Genomic DNA, 26,972 nt, shown 5'->3' with positions numbered 1-26,972 from the left:
CCAGTCAGGAACGTGAACAAGATATTAACCAGCTTCTGCTTCCCTCACCCACACATCGCTGCACAAACAACCTGGCCAGGCTCACAAAGCGATTTTGTTAGATGAAAGCCTTCTTACTTAACCAAACTTTGAGGAATGCTCCCTGAAATACTGGACTTGGAGCCTGTATTCAATCATGGGAGCAGCATGTGATTAGCTGTGCTTTAATCCCTGTACTGGCATCCGAGAGGATGACAGCTTTTTTACATTAGTATGCCTGGTGAAATCAGAGCAAACCCTTGCTCTGTGATTAATAATGTGTTAAGCCACAGTTCCAAATTATTTCAACTTGTCAATGATTATGGGAACATTTAGAAGACTGATGGCCGGACGGTACACTGCCAAAGGGCTGAAAGAGCTGTCATTTGTTACAGGGTTTCCTTGAAGCCGAAATTTGTAATACTACCCTGGTAAACTATGCAGAAAAAGAGTTATGAGTTTTGCTACAGCATTTTCCTAGATTAGAAGTCATGGGAAGCTTTCTACATTATCAATGTTTTCGTGTGCAGGGAGCAAGAGTGGGGAGAAGAAGATAATATCTTTAAACTTTTCCAAAAATGTAAAACCCAAATATTTCTATGCTGTGATGGTGCAAGGGAGTTTTGCTCACTGTGTTGGTTGATTTAATCTCATCGTACCACACTTCAGTATTTTGTGATTATTTGTTGTTCGGTTTCACCATATGCTTATAATAGCCTGATCTATCCATCATTTCCCACTTATTTTCTTGTAACAATGTCTTAACTGTCCCAGTGCCTCTCTGAAATCTGTTAATTGTCTTCTCACTGCTGACAGTTAAATTCTCTTCTCCTCCCCTCATATGACAGAAGTAATTTTCATTTGATGATGTTCAACCTATTTCATTAAGCATTTGAAGGGACTGAGGATTTCCAAGGCTCACACACCAAAGATCTGTTATTCTGGGTAGCTGAGAACTTCAAAATCACTGATCTCTGCATATCTGTGTGTGTGTGTGCAACAGCAGCATGCTATCACGGCATCTGCAGGAAAGATTTCCATTTTTCTGAGAGTAAAAATTTTAAAATCATGATTAAAACAGGGAGAGAATTCCACTGCCCAGACAAGAGGCTGAGGAAACACAGTTATCACCCCAGAAAAATGCATTCACATTTTATGACTTGGTCCATCTAATCAGCCTTCTGTTCCCAAAACAGTCTCTCTGGGTTTGTCATCCATACTATACTCTGCTTAAAAAAAAAGGACAGAAATGGTATTAAGAATGATTCTGAACTCTGCTGAAACCCTGGTAACCAGAAGAAGTTTGCCTTGTGTTGAAATCATAGAATCACAGAATCGCTGAGGTTGGAAGGGACCTCTGGAGATCATCTAGTCCAACCCCCCTGCTCAAGCAGGGTCACCTCGAGCATGTTAGACAGGGTTGCATCCAGACGAGCCTTGAATATCTCCAGAGAAGGAGACTCCACAACCTCTTTGGGCAACCTGTGCCAGTGCTCTGCCACTCTCACAGTGAAGAAATTCCTCCTCATATTCAGGTGGAACTTCCTGAATATAACAGGATCTGAAAAAAATCTCTTTCAAAATTTAAGCTCTCCATGAAAACTGCATCATTGCTTTAGACCATAAAGACCTCCTGGTTCCCATCAAAGGACAGCAATGTCCCCAAAATGGCTGTCAAAATGTGTGTATCCTCACTATAGTAACATTTCTCTGCTACATATCTTCTGTAAGGCTTTAGGGCAAGTCACCTTTCTCTACCTCAGTTTCCCCATAGGTAAGACAAAAACAGCAGTACTTCCCTTCCTTTTAGACTTTTGAATAAAAGGTCATGAGAAATAAGAGCTAAACATTATTACTACTATCCTTTCCGAGCTTCAGTAATTCCTTCCCCACTGGGATTCTGGATTCTGATGCAAACCAATTGGCATAATACATTATTTGCTTGTATTACTGTATTTGCTTTGACCTCCATTTCCAGTAAAATCAGAATAAAATGTAATTTAAAAATTGATAGGAAACACATGAAGCAAGTAATCCAACGCTGCACCAAATGAATAGCAGCTAATACTCTCTGTGCATAGGGCAGAGCATGTGCTAGTTCTGCAGTTGCTTCTATAGCAATATGTAACACAGGGGTTTGGGCTTTTTAGGGTGGGGGATTGCATTTCACTTCCAGTGCTCACATGCACGCTGGGAATAAGTGATCACAGTTTTTTTTCTTCTCGCCTTTCTCTTTAAAAATGTGATTAAACAAAAGAAAAGTCTTCACTGTCAGAGAGAATTCTACCAAGGCTGATCACAGATTAGGTGGCCAGGAGGCGGAGGGGAAGGAGCAAGGTTGGCACTATTGATCTGTCACCTGTCCCTGCAGCATCTCCCAGGCTTTATTAGGTAATGAAGAGCCTTGGCTGGAGTTTTTGCTTCTTCCAGCTCTCTGGTTTCAAAAGGCTCTGCTTGGAGTAAGTAAGAAAGGGAGGTAGTTGCTGCATATTTTGTTTGGCAGCCACAAAAAAATTTTTCAAGAGGAGAGAGAGGGTCTTGCCACTTGGCATAAAGCTGGTTAGATCCCTCATTCTTCCAATGACTTCTTGAACCCCCCCCCCAAACACATCTCCCCTTCATTATCCTGCCTTGCCTCAGGATCCTGCATTTTCCTCCCAGCCTGTGTGATTTACTCTGTTTGAGGGGAGTGCTGCTGGCTTTAAAGCCATCCCGGTGCTCCCCTGCTACCCAGGCCCAGTTCACTGCAAGCATGAAGTAAAGAAGGGGGCATTAACATTTCAAAGCCAGTGTGCCCAGTTTTAGCTTTCTTCCCCATCCAGGAGGTTAAGGACGCCAGCAGAACGCAGCAGGAGCCAGGGGATGCTGCCTCACAAACAGGCAAGATGTTCCCTGGCATCTGTGAAACTGTTTGGGATTTAACAAGGATCCCATGGAGGTGCAAAACTGTGGAGATCTGAGTCAGGCCCACAGTCAGAAATAATGTGAGCTGCTGTTGACTTGAAACTGGAATCTGGCTTTGTGCTTTCCATTTGCTATGGTACGCATTTTTTTTTAAACCTCATCTTAAATACCCATATGAGGCAGATCTCTTTACCCAGCAGCAGCTAGGTATAATTTGTCTCCCTTTTAGCTCTGAAGCTCAGAGTCTGTTTGGCTTTATTCTCTGAGAGGCAGGATATCATCAGAGCGAAGGACGTCCAGTTTTAGCCAAGTGCTCATTGTCCAAACCATGTATCAGTGAAGTGCTCCAAATGAGCAGTGGTCTGGCAGCTGTAAGAGAAGCTGCAAGAAAGAGACTGTATAATTGTTGGGCTCGTTATGAGGAGGAATATAGTCCGCAGCTGGTGCACAGAAAGGCTTCGTGTCTATATGGGAGTCAGAAGAAAATCAAGCAAGGCACTAAACACTAGTCCCCCCCAGAGTTCAGCAAGATGTCGCCTTCAAATATTATGTTCCTGCCACAAACACACACCGTCCTGGTGGCTACTCATCTACCTGCCTGTCTAGTCAATTCAGAAGTAACTTTTGCAATCATATCTTCAAACTGTTTTCAAGGTGTTGCCTGCTTTTCTTATTTAAAGGTATACATACTTTGAAATCTTTGTAAGCTATCTCTCCTGGTAGAAGAGTGCCACCTCATGACTGGTATAGAGGAATGAAACAACCTACAGAAGTAAAGCTGAAAGCACTCAAATGCCAGGGCCAGGGAAGACAGGAACAGCTCATGCCCGCTTTGCCAACCAAGCCTTCATCCAGTGTCACGACACCATGAGCCACACGCTCCTTTGCCGTGCAAGTGCTTTGTAATCATAATGACAGGAGAAAAGCTCAGCGTCTTTGCTGAACACCAAGCCCATCCTCTATATTAAATGTAAATTCATTCCTCAGTAGAAGCCTAGCCAAAAATATGCAGACCTTTGCACAAAGTGCTGCTTGCTTCAAAAGGCCAGTCCTTTTGCTTCAGGACTCCTCTGCAGTATCTTAGGTACCTCTACTCTGGTAACCACACTATTTAGAGTATGAGCACGATCCTCTCCTCACTTGCTCAAGGCACTTGCTCCGTACCTATCCACCTCTTCCTCAGCTCATCATTTTTCCCATACTAATAAAACTTTAATTTTTCTCCCAGCTGAGATAATGTATTATTAAAACTAAGGAGAATTTCTCTGCTCTGTCACCAATATAAAACATTTGCAGTAAAACCAGACAGAGCACATTCTCATGGATTAATTTATCTGTGCTCCTCTTAGAAACCGTTGGTTTAAATATTTACAACAGATGAACAAGGAATGGAACAAACTACATTTTTGCTGGTTTTTTTCCTCTTTAAATGAACTCAGTCACTGAGAAAAGGGCTACATTGAAAAGTCCAGAGCTTGAAGTCTGTTATTCATACTTTCTCCCCACAACAGAAACATCAGCAGAGCAGTACTGAAGCTTTTCTAAAATCCCAACTCTAGTGCTGCCGTTCTCCTTTTTAGACTCATTGCTAGACACTAGGTACTAATTAAAGATCAGAATCAGCTCCTTCCTTGCCACCTCAAATGAAAACAAAATCAATTAAAGCCAGATATATTATTTTTTCTAAAATGGTCATTGGTCTACCAGCAGGTATATTAATAGCACGTATTATCACAAAGGATGTCAAACAGCCAAAATATGAATACAAATTTTGACATAACTTGAATATTAACTAGTGATTCAGAAGAGAAATATTTTACATCTCATTCCCTGAGGCAGCCAGTTTTTGCTCAATCCTGCATTTCAAAATATGCTGCTAAAGTTGACAGATAGCCAACATTATTAACCTGAAAGCATCAAATTATCTTAAGTCTTATCCTATGAACTGAAAAAAATCAAAAAAACACTTGCTATAATTCAGTAGGAGGATTTTCACAGCACAGATGATTTGCTTTGCATAACTGCTAGAAGGCCTGCAAAAGTTCATCAAGAATTTGAGTTACATTAAGGCTAGGACTGGCTGATTCATTTGTTATGATAAAGATAAAAAAGCTAAAACAATAAACCTAATCTAAATTTTAACCAAAGATCATTTTTATGACAGAGGAATTTTTAAACTTATTATGTTTAGCAGCTTCCCTTAAAGAATATTTTTTAAAGAGTGGACCTGACACTAAATAATAGCTCAAACAAATATGTAGTTGCTTAATCTCTCTTCCAGCCTTTAAATGAAAGGGAATAGTGTCCACAGTATAAAGCCATCATTTAAAATCCTAACAAAATTAACCTAGATATTGCTCTTCTAGCTCAAGCAGATAAGCTAGCTCTAGGCAATCTACAGGGTGGGCATCCTTCAGATGGGACCTCAGCATTGAGCCCCTTATGCTCTTAAGCTGAAAACTGAAACCAAGGACATGTTTCAATGTCTTTGAGTAAAATTTTCACGCTTGTCAAGGGCCGTACTGCCAACCTAGTATGACCCAGTCACAGAGACAGAGCCTGTGCAGAGGTACAGGCAGGTCCACATGTAAGCCACCAATGAGAAGGAAGCAGAAGCTGCCAGCCGCACCCTGCGCAGGGACAGTGCAGGGACATGGCTTCAAGGAGCTGAACTCCACGCAAAGCCACTGGCGAGGGGGATCTTTGCTTGCTCAGGGAACCAGCAAACGGCTGCAATTTTTTTAGCCATCACTGCAGAACAGGAGCAATGCAAGTCTCACACAGCCCCATTCCCACCTGCATTTTGTAGGCTGACATCTGGTAATACTTGGCCTGCTCAAATGGAAGACAAGACCATTTCAGTGATTCTGTCAGGGTTTAGAGCTTTCTTCCAAAAATCGCTGAGCATCTTTAATTCTACATAAGTCCTCTTGGGACTTTTTAGGATGAAATATAAATAGAACACATCATCTCTGGAACAAAGATATTTAAAAAAAAAATGATTTCTCCAAGTTCTCTCTTCTAAAAGCAAATACCACCTACCCACAGCTAGCTTTTTATTCCAACCCGCCTAAAAAGATGCACAGTTATAAAACTGCCCAGCCAAGCCCACTGACAAAATTTGCTGCTTGCCAAAAATCCAAGTGATTTGGGATGGCACGTCATTTCTTCATTTTATCCTGGATTTCCAAACATCACGTCTCATCAACATCTGCCGGGCAGAAGCAAGTGCTTTATCTCACCTTTTCTCTCCTCTCCTCCTCCAATTTCACAACAGCTAAACCAGGCTTCAGCTATGCCATAACCACAAACCTTGAACCAACCACCAGAATACTTGGTGGGTGATTCACAGATCTTTGTTGTCAAAAAGCTAGTGATCTATACTTATTTCTTAAATTTTACAGCATGCTAAGCTGCCTGTTCTGTTTGTCTTTAATCCTCCTCTTTTGTCTTTAATCCCAGGCTCATAAGCATTCCCATTCCCACAGTAAAATGTGATGTGTTTATAAAAAGTGCAAATGTTGAATGTTTTGTTCTCTTCTTAAACATTGTATTTTGCAATGCTAGCTTGAACATTCTGGAGAGGAAAACAGTTCCTATACAAATTGCATATAAAAGCTGGAGTTTTCAAAAAGAACCAGGGGGTTATCAAACTGTGAAATTTTGAAGTGCTGGAGGATTCGTTTGTCCTTTCTTCACTCCCTATCTGGGATTCCTATCTGTCCCATTCCCACCTTCTGCCTCCTCACCAAGGAGTGGAGAGAGAGAAACCAGCTGCTGAGGTGCTGATCTCATTTAGCCCTTGGGTTTGTGGAGAGCTGAGAAGAACAGGGCCTTTTGTCCTGCTTTCTTCCCCAAGATGAGTAACACAGCAGCTCAGGCAGCTCCTTCTTCACCCTTCTTTTATCCAAAACTAGTTTTTCCTATAACCTTCCACGCTTTCATGAAAGGTAAGAAACAGAGCTGCTGGAGGAGGAACTCCCTTGAGCTTCTCTCAACCTGAGACTGTGAGGCAGGTGGCCAGGGCAGCAAACCCAGCCACAATCTGGCACTGCAGCACACCGGAGCACAGCCAGGAGACCCACATTCTCCCTTCTCCTGTTGGGCTTATATTTTTTCCCCCTGTAGCTGTGAATCTACTGACTAGGCAGAGACCATAAAAGGGACCAAACACCAAGTGCTTTCCAATGCAGATGTAACCAAACTGGAATATGCGTGTGAACTATTTAGTTTTTGAGAATTTCTGGTATGAGAATTAAAGGTCTTGCTTATGGCTGTGGAAAAGAAACAGGAAGCAAGCAGGAGCTCAGGCAAAGGCTGTGATTTCTGCTGGCCGGTCATCCTTTCTACTACGGAAGCAAACCAGCAGGAGAGCTAGGTAGATGCAAACCCCTAAACAGCACTACTAGCCTCTGCACATTCCCAGGTGACTTCCCGCCGTACCCCTGCCGCCCAGGATCCTCTGCTCCGCGCCATACCCCGATGAGACAAGTCACGCTGCTTAAGGAAAACTCCTGCCAAGAGCCCTCTGGAGCGAGGTGGCAGCGGGCGGCTCAGCTGGAAGCGCCTTCCGCTGCCTGCTCCCTGCCGCTGCTGAGGGATCTGCAAAGCCTGCCCCGCACCGGAGCTACTGCGGCTTCTTGTAAGCAAAGCTTCCTGGCTCTGACAGCAGAAATAAAACACTTGCTTGGTGCTGTTTCAGCATCTGAAGCACCACCGAATCTATAAATGTATCTCAACAGTCAAACGCGGAGCAGGGTACAAAATCCCAGTACTTCATGTTCCAGCTCCGCAGAGTTGAGTCTCCTGTTTCCAAGGACTCCGAGTACCAAATCTGGGATGTGCTTCTTTCTCTGGTCAGACACTGTGTTATCTGATACATTAAATTTCACAGATTTAGTTGACAGAAAAATGCAATCATCACCCACTTGAAAAGCACAGCTGAAAAAAAATAATTAAAATTCATACACATCAGGCTGCTTGGTTTTCTGGGCATGGCCTGAATGTAAGGCTAAATGAAGGTTAAATATTGGCTAAAGAGTAATTGTACTGTCTCTTTTGAGAAGCTGCCTATTGAAAACGTATCCGGTTTTGTTCGCTAAAAGTGGCAGCACATTCAAGATTGAATCAGATGAGCTTTTCTGCCTTCTGCGTGTATCATTTCTGGGACTACCGTACATGCAGATAGAGTGCAAGAAAGTAGACACAAAATACTCTGTGAGGCATGTTTATTCCCTGATAGGAATTAACCAAATAAATTAAAATTTTCTGATGGAGTATTTTTCCATTGGAAAGTACCACTATACTGACAACGAAATCTCCCTCAGGGAGAAAAAATGTGCATTTTTAGTATTCTGCTTTTAAAAAGACTAAAAATAGTTGTCTTTTTCCACTTTAAGTGCTGTTTTATAGAATACATTGAGTTTGAAAAAGTCAAAATGAAAACAGGATGCTTTGACTGAGCCAAGTTAGAATTTGTTTAGAATTTAATTTAATGGCAATTCCAATTTTTATACTTGCTATTTCTTTTCATCTGGTTTAGAAAGAAATCCAATTCTGAAATGCTACAAAGCCCTGCTGAGTTGAAATTATGGCTTCTCATCAACTTATTTTCCCATGTATGTCCACCTCTTGTGCAAAGGCGACCTAATAATATATGCCATCCCCCATCAGACGTGATTTTACTACCGTCCTCAGCAATAAGACCAGTCTCCGTGGCTGATTCCACGGTGACTTGCACTTTCTGCTGTGGAGCTTGTCCCAAGCAGGGTCTCAGCTGTGAGGTTAAGACAGCAGCTACCACTGAGACGTCAGGTCAGAATTCACAGAAGAAGTTAGATCAAAGGTACAAAATTTCAAATAGAGTGATCAGATCCTCGGTCTGATTAAATGCAAAACATGAAAATGGAAATACCAAATTACTCAAATGACTTACAAGCAAAAATTTAAAATCCCCTTGTTTTAACACTAAAAAAAAAGCAAAAGGAAAAGACAAAATCAACTAAAGTTAATTCCTTTCAATTTTTACTTTATTTATGGCCTAGTGGGTAAGTATTAGGGGAACGTTATACGCTAAAACCAGGCATTCCTGTAGGAGAACACTGTGTCCGTCCTTCCCTCCCTCTTCCACGGCCGCACAGGCTCCTCTCTCAGGTCCCCGCGCTAGGGCCAGCGGCGGCCGTGCTGCCACGTAGCCAAGGCATGGAGAAGACACGCAAACTATTCATATCTCGCAGCATGAGGGTTTAGTGCACCGATCCCCAGGCGCGCTGGAACGAAGACACGTTGACATGCTCTCAGGCACCTGTCCAGCTCAGACTGCTTTCAAGAGCTTTAGACTTTGCTCAAAATGAGATATGCATCCAATTTCAAGGTGTTTTTTCTGAACCGGGTTGTCAGAACCCCTGGGAACTTCTCATTGCTGACTCTGAACAAAAGGCTATATGCTTTATTTTTTTTTTACTAGAAGAAAATATTAAAAAGATAGGAAAGGATTTCTTGCCAGATGCACACACACACATAAAGGAGGGGAAGATATCTTATCAGAGCATCCTAGCTGCAATATTTTTCAAGAAAGAAAACTGGTGCTTCTGGATCTACAAAAAATGGGAGATTTGGGGAACAGTATAACTTTTTTTTACTTGATAAAAGAACAAATTAACTAATACAGAATGTTTCTAGCAATAACTTGGTGGCAATATGGAAATTTTATTCTAAATCTCTGCCTTTTTTTCTTCTTTGAGGCAATCATTTTCACACCAGGGAGAATTGTTTAGCACAAATTTGACAGTGAAAGTCTAGATGAGGAAGAGAATATACTGCAAGCACGTCTGCTGCGTTTAAATCCTCTCAGCACGTCCCCTGTGGCACACAAATAAAAGAGACCTAGTAAAGCTAAGCAATTTGCCTACGCCCACACAACATGTCTGTAGGAAGAACCAAGATTAAAATCAGGAGTTCTTGACTCTTTGCCTTTTGCTTGTTTTTAGTAGCACATATCGCTTTCTCATTCTCCTTAACACGTAAGAATAGCAGACTGCCAAATCAAATCCCTTGTGCAGAGTATATTTGCCAATGCACCTGCAGGACCAAAGGGTCCTCTGCGCAGAGACCATCTCTCCACCTTGTAGCCCACTGCTTGGTGAGACATAGCAAACGCAAGAGCAATCCTATCCTCAGATACAAACCTAGAAAGTTACTGGAGCTTTTGTGAGCTCCGTACTGGTATTTAAGAGATTAGGTGCACGTTCATCTAACCACCTCAATGTTAGTGTTATTAGCACAGTGGTTAAGTAGAATCTCCCCTCTCCATCTTCTCACGCATGCCGCAGCCAAATGCTCATGCTAATATTATGGACTAGCACCCTCCCTTTGCTCACAACTGCTACAGCAACACAATTTCATCATAAGTGCTGACATGGAGGCTGTAGGAATTAATCACACTGGATGGGGAAATTCATACATTTTCCCTTCTGTTTTCAAAAGGTCGTTAAGACACAAACCAAACTTTTGACAAAGTAGACTGAAATCTCTACAGCGAGGATTTTCTCCACAAAGGACATTAGAAAGAAATACAGGGTGAAAGTCCTGGAACTGGAGAAGCACCCATGGGAGCCTCAGCTGCTGGGCAGAGACCCCAGACCAAGTTCTCTACTCCTGTAAGTGAGCAAAACTCCCCTTGTCCCGGAAGCGGGGACACAATTATTTTCTGTGGACCCTTCAGTCCTGCGCCACTAAGTCCTGACTCCATGATAAACCATGAGGCAAACTTCCTATGCTGCAGCTGAAATCATGGTGTTCTTATGGGGTATCTGGTTCAGTTTTGTACACTAGAAAGTCTGTCTCATTCTAGCCATGGCCAGAAGAATATCCCCATTAAATGAACCCTCTAAACCTATCTGATACTGTGACTACCAGCCAGAAAGATGTAGCAAGGGAGTGGCTATAATGTTTGCCCGTCATCCCATTCATAGTTGTGTGCCATTGCTCATCCTGTTTATAATCATGTGCCTGGCAAGTACTTTTTTTTTATCAAAGGAGTGAAATTTGAAAAGAAAAAAGTTCTATTGTAATAAACACTATCCCAGGTAAAATAAAAGCTGGCTGAGGCTGTCCCTATGTGCAATCTGACCCCATGTGTCAGGTGTGTTCCTCTATACATAACCCTATGTCCCTATGTGCAGGCTGACCCAGAGCTGAAAGTCACTATATTTTAACCCAGGCACCTATTTGGTTCCATGATCCTGGAGTACCCTTTTTCTCTTAACTTCTTTATAGCGTCTTATTTCTGATGGCTCCCATCACAAATTGAAGTAACATACAGTAAAAGTATATGTAAGTTACCATGAAATCTTAAATTAAGTGCACTGTAAGGAAATGCATCAAGTCACTGTGGGTCACCACACTAAACCCTTGCAGCGCTGTAAGCCGGTGCTGAGCATAAGCCTAAATAGCAGTAGACAGCAAGAACAAACAGCAACCAGAGAAGAACTTTTCACCAGGAATGAGTCTGGAGGTGGCATCAACTTCGTTATGAACTCTAATCAGTCAAAGCAGGGTTGTAACCTTGCCGCCGTCATCAGCAACAGCTCAAGTGAATTATTTTGTCATTTCTGCAGACTGCAATGCGTGAACATGAAGCCTGAGAGAACTTTTCCTTCCAGCTGCAGGAAAACCGCTGATGCGGTGTGATGCTGTGCCTGCGGATTGAGCGCTGGCCAGCTCACGCCTCTGGTCGCTCTCTCAGTTTCTCCGAGTTTCAGAACCTGCGGTGCTATGTGTTGAGAGGAAAGCTTGGCCAGTGAACTTGGGAGACTTGATTTTGGCACCCTGCGGGTTTCCTGCCTGGCCCTGTCAAGGCAAACAGGTTACATCCGCGCTGCTGGCACACGTGGGTCTGGGCTCGCCCACAGAGCCGCTTCACCGTGCTGGAAACCTCCAGGGCCACCTCAGCCCCTGCCCAAAGCTCTCCCAAGGGGGACAGTCAACCACATTAGGAGCCAAAGCATGGTCCCAAGCAAACTGGACATTACATCACAGCTGTGACCAAGCCCTGTCCATGTCCCCACCACACCACAGATACCTTGTGGCAGCGGCGATGCCTTGGCTTCAGCATGGGCAGAAGGCACATGAACCATGAAGCACACCAGCCTGTTAAGGCTCAACAGCCTTAACCTCCTCCGCTCTCAGACCACTCTTCACCTGCCAGCATTGCTTGAGCCTCTGTGCACTTCAGCTCCTCACCTGCTGAATGGGAATGATAAGAAATGTAGAGGACTGATTAAAGTTTTAAAAGACACTGGTTGCATGGTAGCAGGCCTACCCAAAGACAATAAATAACTGCTGATTTCAGATACATGAAACTATCCTGAATACTTCAAGAGAAAAGAAAAAACAAAAACTAGTCTCTTCTTTCCCCCGCTACCATAATTTACTTCACCTTCCCCAGTACCACAAGAACTAAAATCCAGCTTGCAGCTCTCTCTGCACAGCTGTGACTCTGGAGCAGGGGCTGAAGGAGTGATACCAACAGTATCCACGATGGTGTGTTTCCTTCAGGAAAAGGGGGCAACTTTTACGACTCTGGTTACAGCCTGCAGAGCTCTAACTGAACATGAAACATAATAAAAAACCCACAATGAAGTAATAAGGCAAGTAATTTTATTTTGTTGGCTTGCCTCGCAATCAGCTTCTGAGGCAACACTCAGCCGTGATTCTGCAGCCTGTGTAAATATAAACCAAACAGACCAGGACACTGCCATTAGCTTTATGCTAAGACCTAACGGGCAGCTACAGCATGCACAAAGGCTCATCACCACTCATTAAAAATGCTTGGGGGATAAAAGAGTGAAACAGAAGTTACGGGAAATTATCAGAGGCCTCCTCAGCTCGGGGTATATTTAAAATACAGCGTGCCATGAGGGGGACAGGTGCAGGCTAAAGCCCACTGCAGCGCAACCTAATCCTGCCCCTGCTTTTCTCCCGTGCCAGGGAGCAGAGACAGATGGCGCGGGGAGCTGCGGAGCTGCCTTGCCGTGATCTCCGCAGAGGGGCAGCTGCAGTTCTCCCTCCGTCTCCACCAGCCGCGCTGAATTCACTCCTCTCCGCCTCCTCCGCAGCCACGGTGATCGAGCAGGACCTGAAAACCGAGCCTCGAGGTTTTTATTTGACCGCGGCGCTCTTTCTGAAGTAGCCGAGTCATTGCTGTTATACTTTTAATTAACTTAAAATGAATTATTTGGGGCTCCTAATATTCCTGCTGATTTAAAAAGAAATCCAATTAATGTTCAGCTAAGTAGCTCTGAAGGCTCCCCAGCTCTCATCTACCCGGAAGGGATCCAATTAAAATGAGACGCCAGTCAAAATGGCAAACCACAATCATTTTCAAAGCCATTGTGTAATAGATACGTGACTGCACATAAACCACACAATTATGGAATAAATCGTGCAACACTTGTAAACCTGAAGCCTAAAACTCACTCACTCAAAGTGCAGCCTCACCCCTTGGCCAAAGGTGCGTTTAGACCTTACAGCAAATAATAAAAGTCATGTTTCCCTTTACAGAGGAAAGTACAACCATGAAGTGTATAAAATGCGCATAATTTAGGCCGCCCTGGACAGGCAGGGTGTTCACGCAGGAAAGTCCAGGAGCTCTGCTGGCCCTGGAGCGCAGAGATCCCCGAGCCAACGCAGACGCGAGCTGGCAGATCCATGCGACACAGAGCTGCGCGAACATGGCCCTTCTGCTTCCAGATCCAAGAAGAGTCACTGGCAACCGCTTCAAGGGTCCCTGCAACTGGGGTACCTTCTAAGCTGTAATCCTGGCGACCCACTGAAAAATTTTTCCTCTGTTAGCTATCACAAACCTCTAGGGAGCATTATTAATTCTCTCGCGCACTCTCACGCACACCCATCCCTAGATAGACTCTTTCGTTTAATTCCAATTTACTTGCTTCAAATATCCTAAATTTTCCATTCTAGTTCTGAAAGGATACTATCTATCTAAAATAAGCAGGTATTAATAAATCACTGTTGAGTGGGAACCTAAATTAAAAGCTGGGCCAGGCCAACATTTCAGGTTATGTTCTTTTAAATGAGCTCCAACTCAAACACAGTTCAGTCGATCTTGATTTCTGCAGAAAATTATCCCCCTCCTTGCCACCTGTCAAATGAACTTTTCCTAACTAAAGCAACAGGAACACTGAGAACTTAGTCTCGAGCATAGCAAGGTAATACTGTTTCAAAAGGAATTCAATATTTTTTAGCTTAATCTTACTGCCTTTGCCTTCTGTCTGTTCCCTGGTGTATGATTCGTGCAAATAACCCACACTCAGCAATTGCCCAGGCTAAGCGAAGGACTTGTGCAAACCTTTCCCGTGTTTGAGCTAACCCTTGAGCCTGTGGTGCCCAGACGGACTTTTTGCTGCCCTGCGGGCTGGAGCCTTCTTTTAGCTAAGCTAATCTGAGGTTTGGGCTGGTGGCCAACGCACAAACATTAGTGAAACTCCCAGGACACGTTGAATAGTGAGGGGCGTTGACTTCAGATGGCTGGGACTCACTTCCTTGGTACCTTCTTCTACAGCTCTGCTGAACCTCACTCTGGGAACTGCTATAGGGAAAAAAACTTAAGACACTATACCTTAAGAGCCATTCCATGTTCAAAGAGTAATCCAGCATGTCCTCTGGGTGAAGAAATGCCCAGCCATAGTGGGGAGCTGCGACTTGGAGAACCTCTCCCATCTCAAACAGGCAACTCAGGAAAGCACTATAATGAAAGATTAATGCTGTCATGGAAGAGGGAAACCCAGCAGACCAAAGAAAAGGTCAGGAGTAGTGGATGGAAGAGGCAAAATGGGTTTACATGGAGAGGATGTAATGGTTTTCCTTTTATTATTTTCACATTATTAGCTAGGTGTTATTAAGCAAAGCTCAGCCAACTAGTATATGTCAAGTACTTAATAAATAATGATATATAACCCCTGACAAATCTGCCACATGTCAGTTATTTAGGAGTTAGTCATAACCAATAAAAAAGCCTTTAATTTTGGGAACACAAGTGGCAACCCATAGCAATGCACATTGTCTCTCTGCAGCTGCTGGCATCACGTGAAGTCACAGTTTCAGGAAGTGAAAATAATGATAGTTTAACATCTCTGATCTTTTCTTTTTTTTCCTCTCTGACCAGGGATGTGCAAATTGTTTCAGATACTTCTGTCCTCCTTTTCTCAGGCCTTCTCTCCAAGCTCAGATATCTTGTTTCTTACAGGTGAAAATTGCTACTTTTTGGTACTCTACCTTTGCTTATACCGTTATATTTAGGAAGACATTTGCCAGCTGGTAGCATCCCATGGTACCGCAGAACTTCTCCAGCGTTTCCGTCCACTTACATCAGCAAGGGACTGCAGCACCCTTGGCACTGTGGCGTAGTGGCTGGGAAAGCAATCTGTCCTCACTACAGCCCTTCTTCCTTCTCTGTTACAGGAATGACATGCCAGGCTCGAAGTTCTTACGTTACCAGTGAGATCCTGTGGGGTTACCGCTTCACCCCTGTCCTCACGCTGGAGGATGGATTTTATGAAGTTGACTACAACAGTTTTCACGAAACCTATGAGACCAACACACCAGTTTACAGTGCCAAAGAACTGGCAGAGATGGCCAGCCGAGCAGAACTGCCCCTGACGTGGTCCGTTTCTAGCAAGCTAGACCAGCACGCTGAACTGGAAACTGAAGAGGAGGAAAAGAACCAGGAAGACCAAAATGAAAGAAATGGTGATGTGGCAAACTTAGAGAATGAGTCCAAAGTTTAGAAAGACCAGAGGGATAAGGGCGACGCAACCTTCTTTCTCTTCTCCCTCTTTGCTCCTCTTTTCTTTCTGCCCCTCCTGCACACTTTTTCTTCCTTGTAATCCTTAATTCTGGGGAAATTAATATTTAAGACCAGAAATATCTACCTGCCCAATTTAAAATCAAGAGAGTCATAGACCAAGCAAAGAGGCAGGTTAAAGCTGCAATACCCATTACTTACAATGGAACCTCTGGTCCCACCCCGGTAACAGCTACCAACTTCTCTGCCTGGGTCTGAGCTCAAACCTCCAGATTCCTTCAAATGAACAAACAAAAGTGACTGGGATATGTAATTGGGATATCCAATGGAAAGACTTATTCATGCTCATCAAAGTTCCAGCTTTCATAAATTTCAAGACAGTTTCATGAACTGGAGGACAAGCCTCCATAAAATGGACATTGCAGCTTTAAGGCAAAGGTGAGCAGAGGGTCCTGCAACCCCACAAGATCCTGTACATATGCCTTATGTAATTACTTTCTCTTTACATTTAGTAATAAAGACAGCATGTACAAAAGTACTGTAGTAAAGAACTTCTAAATAATGTACATAGATCTGTAATTAAAGTAGGTTTAGAAACAGAATTCTAGAAATATTGGGATGCAAAAACAAACTACCCATTAAGTAGGTATTTCTGTTCTAATATTTGCAGTGTATATTGATTTTCCCCCCCCCTTATCTCTACGGCTCTTCTAGTGCATGACATTTTCTTCAGTGTACCAGACTGGCAGCTATTTAGAGTACCTCACTGTTCCCCAAGCAGATCATTTTACTGACTCTAAAAAGCCATAAGTCTGGGAGAGGGCAGGGTAGAGAAACTGTAACATAATTACTGATATACTGTGAAATTGTTTACAAATAAGGTAAACCATTCCTGGTTATTTCTTTGGCAGTTCAACCTAAATTTAGACTGCGGCAAACTCAAGGCAAGCAAGAATGTCCTGTGCACTCTGAACCTAATAAGCATGTTTCATGTTGAGGTTTTATCCTTTACGTGCAATATCTGGGGAAACTTCTCCCTTCTCCCCACTCAAACCGTTGGGTTACAAGTGTGTAGTTTGCTACCTAAACAACACAAGCCATTGAAAAAACTGAATGTTTGTATCACGGTAAGTAGACTTTATCTACTCTGCTGGGAAAGAAATAGCAGAATTTCACCCGAAGCTGTAATCAGTGACATTCATTGGTTAGCAGCTCTGGTACTTTGCTGGCCCTGAAGAGTCACCAAACACGTGTCCTCCATGGGCACGCACCAGCCGGGTTTCTCAGCTAAACACATGGTTTTCCTGCCATCTTTACTCAGGAGAGCGGTTCCCTAACTGTTTTCTTTACCTTAGGTTAGCTCCTTGGCTGTTGTAAATCCTTGTAAATCCTGTAAGCCTGACCTAACAACTTTAAAATTAACAGGATGGCGATAGTTTCCCTAGTTCACGCTGCAAAACTAACGTTAGTAGGGGAGCGGATTTGTGTTGTACTAATTTCACGGCCGTGCTCCGCGGGGGCTGCTCACGCAGCCCAGCATCGCCCAGTGCCAAGGACTGCTCCGACCGGCCCCGCGCGCATCAAGTGCTACCTGCTCAAAAGAGATTGCATTGCTCACCATGGGCTTTTCACAGGAACGACGTTTCCGTCAGCAAAGGAAAACAAGCTGCAGCCTTAATTTTGTTTTACGCCTGCCTATTCTGGAAAGGAAGAATACACTGAAGAGAGTCTGATGTATTTTTGAGCAGAAACATTTACATTAAAATAGAAGAGAGGAAAAAAAACCCTCAGGAGACACTTAGGGGGCAGGGGGAAGTTTTGCACTGTGATATAGCTTTCACATGGATTTCACACCTATTTTCTATTTTTTGCTGAAACAACAGCCCCTTGCTAATTTTCACCGAGCGTGGCTAATCCGTGGGGTTTTTGCAGGTCCTCTAGCTGTGCTGAACATCAAGGTGGGAAGCATAGGGTGTGGGGGGAAAGGGTTGCATGCCAGGGTCTGACAGATCGAACTGGCTGAAGGGTGTCTTCTGCTCCAGCTCCGCACACTTTTCCAAAAGGCTTTCTCAAAGCAGCATGCTGTAAGTAACAGTGCAGAATGTGGATTTGGGTTCCCTCCACCTGGATGGCTGATTTTAGCAATCAGCTAAAGGTTACCTGCCCTTAACTTTTGTGAAATGAAGCTCGTTTGGCTGCAGACCTCTGAAATTAGCCTGGCGTTCTTGGTCTTCTGCTGCAGCGTCAGAGGCGGCCGAGGACATCAAGGTTCACGCTCCGCAACGCATCCCCGAGGCTACTCGCAAGACCCAAAGGGGTGAGGAGCACTTTTTAAGGGAAGGGTCGCTCCAGAGCTCCTTGGGCTGACAGAGCCTTATGTCAGAGAGCCCACAAGCAACGCTCAGTCTGGAGCAGAGTGGCCCACGTGTGCTGGGCTGTCGTCCCAGCAAAAAGTGCAGGAGCTGAAAGCAAAACGTTCCTCTAAGGATAAATGTGCTTTTTGCCCTTGTCATTTCCTGGGCCGCTCTACAATCCATTGCTGCAGTTTAACAAAAGTTGGTGTTAATGAAAACAGCAGCTCAGGGCCCTAACTAAACTTTTCTTGCGTCCTTTAGCACAAAAAGATAAGTCTATCTGACGCCACTGGGGCATGTGCATGTGTAAGCTATATTTTTGTGAATAGGGCACTTAAAGCTTCAGGTGCGTGTGTTTGTCTCTTCCTTTCTCTCTCCCACCCTGTATTTTGTTGTCTTTAGTATTAATGTAGTACGGACTGTAAAGTTTATGAAATCTCATTTTTGTAACATAAGCTTAAAAATATATATATAGAAGCCTCCAGAGCTTTCAATAGGAAGCTTCACATAAACTTTGTACTAGAATGTCCCTATCAAACACCTCTATTTTTCTACTCTGATTGATTAAGCAGTTTAACAATGTATTTTGTGTCAAATGATTTCAACTGAACTGGCAAAAAGACAATTACGAGTTGAATGCTGTTAATTAACAATGGATTTTCAAGCCGCATATACCGAGTGGTGTGTTCATTATTAGAGTAAATAGCTTACCCTGGAAACTTCATCTCCTAGTCCTAAACAATATGCTTTGAAATATTAGGACTCTGCAGGCATATTGTTGGCAAATCACATTTAAGGAACACGAATAATGTAATAGTTCTATATAATTGACTACATAACTAATCAAGATCCATTACATCTCTATATATTCCACTAATGTATTTTGAGGTCTTTTTCTCAGAGTATCTTGAGATTTTCAGGAGCAAAAGAATTTTTAGAGATAAATGACAGCTTGCGGTAATCCCTTGCAGTGCTCATTTCATTCTTCTTCAATGGATGGAAATGTCACAGAGATACTTTCATGCACACTGTTATGCAATCCTCTCCCTCCCAATCTTTTTTTTTTTTTTTTTTTTTTTTTTTTTTTTTTTTTTGCAAACAGCATACTTGAAGTTTCTTCCTCTACAGTTTCCAAACCACATCTTCCAGTTGGTGATAGCAGACAGAGACATATTGCTGTTAATGGAGCAGCCCAAATTTGTAGCAGGTGAGAGTGTGACCTTCTGCAAATGCTTCAGCTTCTGACTATTCAGCAATAAAACCCATCTTAATAGCATTAAAATTATTCTGAAATAATTTATAAAATTCAACATCACAAAAACATAAAAATTCTATTAGAAGTATATGAGAGTTCTGATCTAGAACTTTGGCCTCCAAATCCGTAGCCTTTGGCATTGATGTAAGCCATCCCAATAAATTTAACTTCTGTGATCACCGTCACATACTTGGTTTTATACAAAGGTTTTACACATACTTTGTGCAAGTTGAAGGTATCTACGCCTGTCCCTCCATGGGGCGAACTGCACAGCCCTGCATTAGAGGTCTGAGCATCTTCTACCACATGGAGGAAGCAGGAGGGGTGTCAGAGAAGGGATCTCAGTGAGATGTTGATGAAGTAGGTGGACTAATAGTCTTGCAAAAACGTAAGATGGATGGTTTGAAGGTAACTTCAAGACGGGTTCCAGCTTTACATATCTAGCTCCGGTACACAGAGGCTCCTGATTAGTCTGGCATCCTTCATATTTCTGCACTGGAATTAAAGACTACATTCACACCTTTCAAAAGCCAGGAGGGAATCTCTCTTCTCTCTTCAACCACAGGACAGAAATTCCCATTTCCCTCAATTTCACAGTATTTACACTACTTAGGATGAGACGGGAGATCTTGTATTCAGTGCTCTCTTCAGCCCAGGGAGCTTTAAAGCTTCTCCCAAGATATTAACCCAACAATAACAACAAAAAAAGGCCTCAACCATTATCCCAAAGACAGATGAGCTCTTAAATTCTCCCAACAGCCCAAAGAAACTTTAAATCCTTTCCTTAGAAGTGAGGCATTTTTAACAGAAGAATGGAAAATTCCTCATTCTTTCCATCCATAATATCTCATATCCTATTGATTGGGGCACTCCTTTGCTACACAGCAGGTATTGGTGCAAAACCTCTGAGGCTGAGAAAGGCACAGATTTCAAATTTATCACATCCTGGATGAGCATTATTAGCAGTCAGCTGCAAAGTTGCATCACCATGTCTGCTGCTTATGTTTCTGAATGGAAGCAGCTACTGTGTCTCCTAGGGGACTAAATCCTGCACGGTTTGGGCTTGGTATGCTCTGAACACATCTGCCAAAGCAACCTTCTTGGGATGTATGGGTGGAGCAACACCAAGTCGTTTTCTCTCACTCCAGCTTCACTGTGAGATAGCTGCAGAGCTCCTCAGCCATGACAGGATGGATGATATCTTCTGTTTGCACCTAGAAACCTTTCCTGGCAGATGTAAGGGGTTTCAGGGACTTGCATCTTCTGTGGATTTGAATTGAAGCAAAACTTACGCCACCTGCTTCAGATATTTAATATAGATGTGAATCAGAGCATAACTTCCCCATATGGTGATGGGAGAATCAACCACCCCACGGTCGGACATTAATTAGTAGCTAAAGGCAGAGGTTCTGAATGAGAAACAATATCAACCTTTTACTATTACTGTATTTTCCATCTATCAAAATAACTTTGTTTACAAAATATCAGCCACCTTCAGAACGACTTTACCTCACTAAGATACTATTTAGGCTATAAATCAGGCACAATAAAACAACAAAAGTTGGCTTCCCTTACACTCTTTTCTTTTACAGCATTCACTTGTGAAGCACACACGGATTTGGGCTTTGTGCTGTAAATAATTCTTAAAGAAAAGGTCTGAAAGCTATTATTTATTATTCATATTAAATTATGCTTTTGTATGCTTCCTGAGTGAATTTTAAACTTCTCATATTTGGTTTTGGCGGTGGGGAGCAGGGAAGGAAGCTATTAGATGTTCTAGAACACATTTTATTCTATGTATTTAGTTCAAGATCACTCAGTTTTCCATCTTTTCAGCTCCCCTGGATTTCTAGAAATCATAACACAATGGTAATTTCAGTGTTACAGAGTATTTATTCTGCCACTTGACATTCTTCCATTTATTTATTATACATTGATACTCTAATACACTCTCATGTTGATAGACTACAGACATCCTATCCAGAGATAATGCTCTAAAATATCTTGCTATATCATCTCGTGTGAAATCTGTTTCCTATTTTAAGCAAATTCACAAGCATAAACCACATTTCTATCCTCATGCTCCCTAACCTGTGTATTACCTGCACAGAATAAAAAAACCCAGGAGTTTCAAGTTGTACCAAATGCTTTGAATTTGGGCAGGGCTGGGGAAAGACCTTTCCATTTTTTTTTTTTTTTTAATCAAAGGAGGCAGCCAGAAGCCCCAAACTCACAGTTGCAGCTCAGGGGCAATCCTCTGCAAGCTGAGAGAGCTGAGAGTACCATCCTGCTAAAAGCCTTCTTTGAAGTGTTTATCAGATGGGCTTCTAACTCATAGAGCTCTTTCCCCTCAAATGATGGTAGTCTTCATTAGCAATCATTCACACCAATGTTTCTGGATGGTTTCAACCAGACAAACTGATGGAGAACTGTTACTCCACCACACTTAAACCATACACTTTTCACAGCCTGCTGCACTGGAGTCTTCATGGACTTCTTCCAGTTTATGGAAAGGAGAGTACATGGCATGGAGACAGCAATCCTCACATCTACCCTCCCTTGCCTCTTCCCCACCATCAGGGCCATGAAGACCCAAGTTCCTCACTGATACATCCGTATTAGAGGAGATGTGATGTGGTGCTGGAGACGGTCATGTTCTAGCTCAGGAAGGACAGCAATGTGATGTTTGATCCACCTGGCACGTGCAGCACATCACAGCCAGCCCTTCTGCTGAGGTGAAGAAACGAGTGGGAATATTGCACCATAGGCAGAGCTCTTCAGAAACATGAGAAATCTTCCCAAGAATGTAACTCTAATCAAATTAGAGTCAACAATACCCTTTTCTAAAAATAAGATGATCTCTTAATGTGAAATTTCTAATCTGAAAATACCAGTAAGCCTAGGGGTGGGGAACTGAAACTGTTAGACTTTTAAATCATTGGAATGAATCTTGTTCAGGCCACGATGAAAGTTACTTCCCTTTGACAGCAACAGTTGGCTTATATGGACGGGACACTGGAGCTAATCTAAGTCTCTATATTTGCGATTTTCAGAACTGCTGAACATGTAAGAGCTCTTACTAAAGTCAGTGGGAATTAGCAGGCATTCTCCACAAAAGAGACCATCTGCTGAGCAAAACACAGAAGAACTTCATGCTCCTTTTTCTCCAGTTCTTGATTTCTCTTAGAGAGATGAGGGAATCAGGCCTCCACTCACCAAAATGCCATCAGCGTCAAACGCACGCTAAAGTCTTAAAGAAGCCAAAGGCAGAGTATTTTACACACTTGAGTACTGCAGCAGGTTTTAGGCACATTTTTTGCATCCGCAGGCACTAGTGAAAGCCAAATGTGCCAAAAACCTTATCAAAGGAGAGAGAAAGTGGATTTGACTCCCTCAAGGGCAATTTATATGAAACGGGGTTAAGGCACAGCAGTGGGGCAAGAAAAGGAACTTGCACAGCTTGCTGCAGCTGCACTAATGCTGCGTCTTCTCCAGGGGAAAAAAAGCAATGCTTCACTCCGCAGACAAGCCTGCAATCCTCACTGATACTAAGCTCGTTACCTCAAACACAGGAAAGCAAGATAACCCACTTCCTCATCAAGAGGTAAAACAGTTCATAACAAATGCACAAGATCCCTGGAAAGGAAAAGAGAGGAATTCAAATAAGTATATAATCATATAGATGAAACCAAACAAAGGTCTTGGCCAAAGGGCAGGACCACTGAAATCAAGACTTCAAAGCTAAGCAGCTGCTGCTAGCCATTTTTTAAAAAATTTTATACGTTTCATTTTCTTGACATGCAGAAATTTATTATCAATAAATATAATAAAGCAAAGCATAATCAAATCATTGCTGAAAAATTTAGCTTTTAAATCACATTTTAGCACTTTTTTTTCAATGAAAGATGTGTTAAAGTCGTACTAACAGGAGATGGTATTGCTTATAAATGGACTGAATTTGAAAGAAAGGAGGAAAACGCTCCTGTTAAAATATCACTGCGCACCTTCAGTTTAGGGCCTTTTTCCCCTAACGGCAAGCAAGAAATTAGATGTGTACCACTCCCTACACCACTGATCACACAAAATTTTTTATCTCTTGAGAGATACAAATTACATGAATTCAAAATGAACTTGATAAAAAATCTCAGCAAGATCACCTATCATCATCACTAATAAATGTAAAAAACTCAACTTCTGCTTAGCCTTATTTCCCAGAGAAAAACAGAAGAAACTCTCTCACGTAAATCAAAAAGGAGAAAATGACAGAAGAAAGAAAAACATAGATTTTTTTTCCTGAGAAATCACAGAGGAAAACCTGGCTTTCTCTCATTAACTTATATAAGAATTTTCTTTTTCAGTGACAGCATTTGCTCTTTGCAGCACTCTGTTTTGCTGAATAGTTGCATGGCCATAAAAACACAACATTTCAAAAAGAACTCGAGTTTTGTAAAAAAAGAATTTAGCTTGTTGTTTCATTATTAATTACTGAGAAATCTGTGGGTTAGTACTGATAATTACTATTACATCAATATAGTGAACCACTTCAGAGAAAAAATACACAGAATTAAAATACATCACTTGACAAATCTGAAGGGAACGTTTCCAAAATAGCATAATGAAGCATTTTGATGTTACAACAAAATGTTCAGTTTTACTAGAGTCTTCCTTAAAGGATGTTGAAATATCTATTGCTGCTCATCTTTGCAGATAATGAACAAATTCACACCATTAAATTAGTGTCAATTTACTTGCAGTAAAAATTAATAGGTATTAATTTTTTTAAAAAACACACTGCAGAAGATGTCTAATACTGCAGGAATCTGCCACCAAACTCACCCTTAGAATGAGTCAGTTATTGTCACAACTCTGATTACAGCTAAAATTAAAGCATTTTTAAAATGACATGCTGAGCATTTTCACAAAAATGGTCTTGTGAAGGATTTGAAACAAAATGTCAAGGACCCACTTGGGATTTGGGAAATGTAGACTGAAGTTCCTTCTGTAACTGATTCAGACCCAAATTTTTAATCTCAGTTCATCCTTAAATAAGGAACTGCAAATGCTCAAGCCAGATCTCCTGCCACTTCTGGCAGCTTTCTACCCACCAGGTTATAAATTATCAGTCAATCTGTTGCTATCTCTGAAGAGCTGCCCTAAAAAAATCTCTTTATTCAAGTTAAGTTGAAAGATTTTGAGTAGATCTACCAAAGGATTCATAATGATATGCAAAGACTTGCTCTAATCACTGTTTAGAGCTGGAGTCATGCCAATAAGGACTGAAAGGCAATCTTTCTGCCTGGAATGAGTGGAGAGCAGTCAAAGCAAGGAATGATAGAAACATCACCATAGCTGACAGCTTGTGAGCAGCGGGAGAAAGCAGAAGGTTTGCGTGAGCACAGAGATGGACGGACTTGCACCTTCTACCAATGGCTTTTCGGAGCCACAGCTGAAATACTGAGGAAGCCCCAAGGTATTGCCTTTTTGTGTTCTGGTGGTCCTGGGATGAAAGAATTTCAGTCTCCGCTGTTACTGCTCTTTTCCAGCAGCATTTGTGAACGTGCATTTCACAAATAAATAAGCAAGCTTGACCTCTTTTCTCCAAATGACCTTTTGAATATCCAGCAAACCAGCATACTTTGCTGTTTTTGTTTGTTTGTTTTTTCAACCACCTCAACCTGGTAACTGCGTTATATTGCTCTTGATAAGCAATGTGAGAAGTCATCTTTTTCCCACAGAACAAGCACCCTGTTGACTGGGAATGCTGTAACCTTAGTGCACCTTGCAGAAAGCTTCTAGAAGCCTCAGCAATAGTTAAACATTCCTTGTTCAGATTTTTCTTTTTCTTTTATCTCTCTCTCTCTCTCTCTCTCTCTTTTTTTTTTTTTTTTTTTTACATTTTAACTAACTAATATCAAATAATCAAAACTCTTCTTGGAGAAAAAAGGCTTGCTGGGCCTTCAGTAAGGCACACAGCTGGCCAGCAAGCCCTCAAAGTTGCCTTACTGTTAAGTTTTACACATGACACAAAATGAACTTTAAATGATTACAGTAAGGACAAAAGCAAACATTTTCAAAATGTTATGCCAAAAAATCTTCACAGTACTAATCAACAATGTCTACTTGACACAGTAATCACCTTTCTTTTATTTAGTATGCACATTTTTCAAAAATTAACTAAAACTTAATTTTGAATCTCAAGATAGTAAGTGATTTAACTGCTAATCCAACCACCAACTGACAATGTTTTGAAGGTTTGTGCAGTTTCCTGTAAGTAACTTTGCATTTTGGTATCACTAGTGGCTGGAATGAGAGCCTGAAAGACAACCACTTCTCCCTTTTTTTTCATTTAATTCAGCAAACGGGCAACTATAAATTAAAGCAACTAGGTTGACATCAAGATGATTGAACACTTTTGACCTTAATTTAGAAACTGCTTTATCAGTAGTAACAAATATCTTTTATTTTTTCAAAGATTCAAGTGTGCTCCATCATTCCCAACGAGTAAGAAATAATAATCACAATCAGGATTTTGGTCTCATGGTGTTGGTGGAAATTTCGTTCAGTTAAAAGTGAAAATTTTCCCACACTTACTCACTTTAAGACATATTTGTAACCCTCCAAAGCTTTTTGCTCATCAGTAGAACTGGTAAAGATCCTTTTTCCAAATCACTGCAAGATGCAGTTCTCTACCGTTCTGTTCAAATATCAGATAAATTTTGTCTGCATTACTACACAGGTCTCAGAAGCCGATTTATTATACAATTAGGAAATTGAATTTACCCTGAAGTTTATGAATAATTTAGTAGAACTGCACATACACACACATGAATCATCTCGGTAAATAAGAAGGAATCAGCAAAAAACTTCTGTGGAAGGTGCAATTACCCTCTTGCTCTCATAGCAGTGTCTATATCATTACTCCATCAGATAAGAGGAGAAAATACAAGGTAGGTGTGCAAAAGTAATAGTTTGTCTCACAAACCTACTTCTCAAGGCTTTTGTATTTCCCTAGAAAAAACTTCAATATACCTGTGAATGGGTAATGGTAAAAGTATTATTAAAAAGGCACAAACCCCCATATATTTAGACAACTTAATTCTTAATTAAAAATATATGAAAGTTGTTCCAGGAAAATTGTTTATCTACTTTAAAAAAAAAAAGAGAGAATTCCTTATTTGAGTAATAAATACGTTCTTTCTTCAGAAACAATGAACAACTTTAGACATTATCTTGTTTTAATTTGCCTGCATGTAACCCACTAAATACTCACGTGCTATTAACAGAATGGACTACTACAGGGGCCACTGATACTGATTTAGAATTAAGATCTATTTTCCTTAGTTCATGCCCAAGAATTCAAACCGCGATTTTCATATCTTTGGTTTTCCAGAATATTTTTATACGGTTCCAGGACCCAAGGTGGGGGGCGGAAATACGCTCGCGCGTTTTGAATGCTCTTTTCACTGGACTTTGACTCTTTGCAGTGTTAATCGTAGTTGGCCCGAGCGCGCCTGGACCTGGCTTTTCTCCCCTTTCCTCTCGCAGATCAGCCAGCCACTCCGCAAGCCTTCGCCTGCAGGTGGTGTACCCGCCGTGCGCCGCGTTTTAAAAAATGATG

General features: G+C 41.9%; 1 protein-coding gene across 1 annotated transcript in view; it reads left to right on the top strand.

The window, feature by feature from the left end:
- KCNJ6 (potassium inwardly rectifying channel subfamily J member 6) overlaps positions 1–15,728 on the top strand; it is a 39,724-nt gene extending 23,996 nt beyond the window's left edge. The window contains exon 2 of the mRNA XM_062573629.1: positions 15,403–15,728. Coding sequence (XP_062429613.1) covers positions 15,403–15,728 — 326 coding nt within the window. The remainder of the gene's footprint in view (positions 1–15,402) is intronic.
- Positions 15,729–26,972: the final 11,244 nt, after the last annotated feature.

Source organism: Rhea pennata, chromosome 1, assembly GCF_028389875.1.
Source record: "Rhea pennata isolate bPtePen1 chromosome 1, bPtePen1.pri, whole genome shotgun sequence".
Taxonomy (NCBI): Eukaryota; Metazoa; Chordata; class Aves; order Rheiformes; family Rheidae; genus Rhea; species Rhea pennata.
The sequence above is the reverse complement of the archived record's forward strand: the minus strand, read 5'-3'. Positions and strand labels throughout refer to the sequence as shown.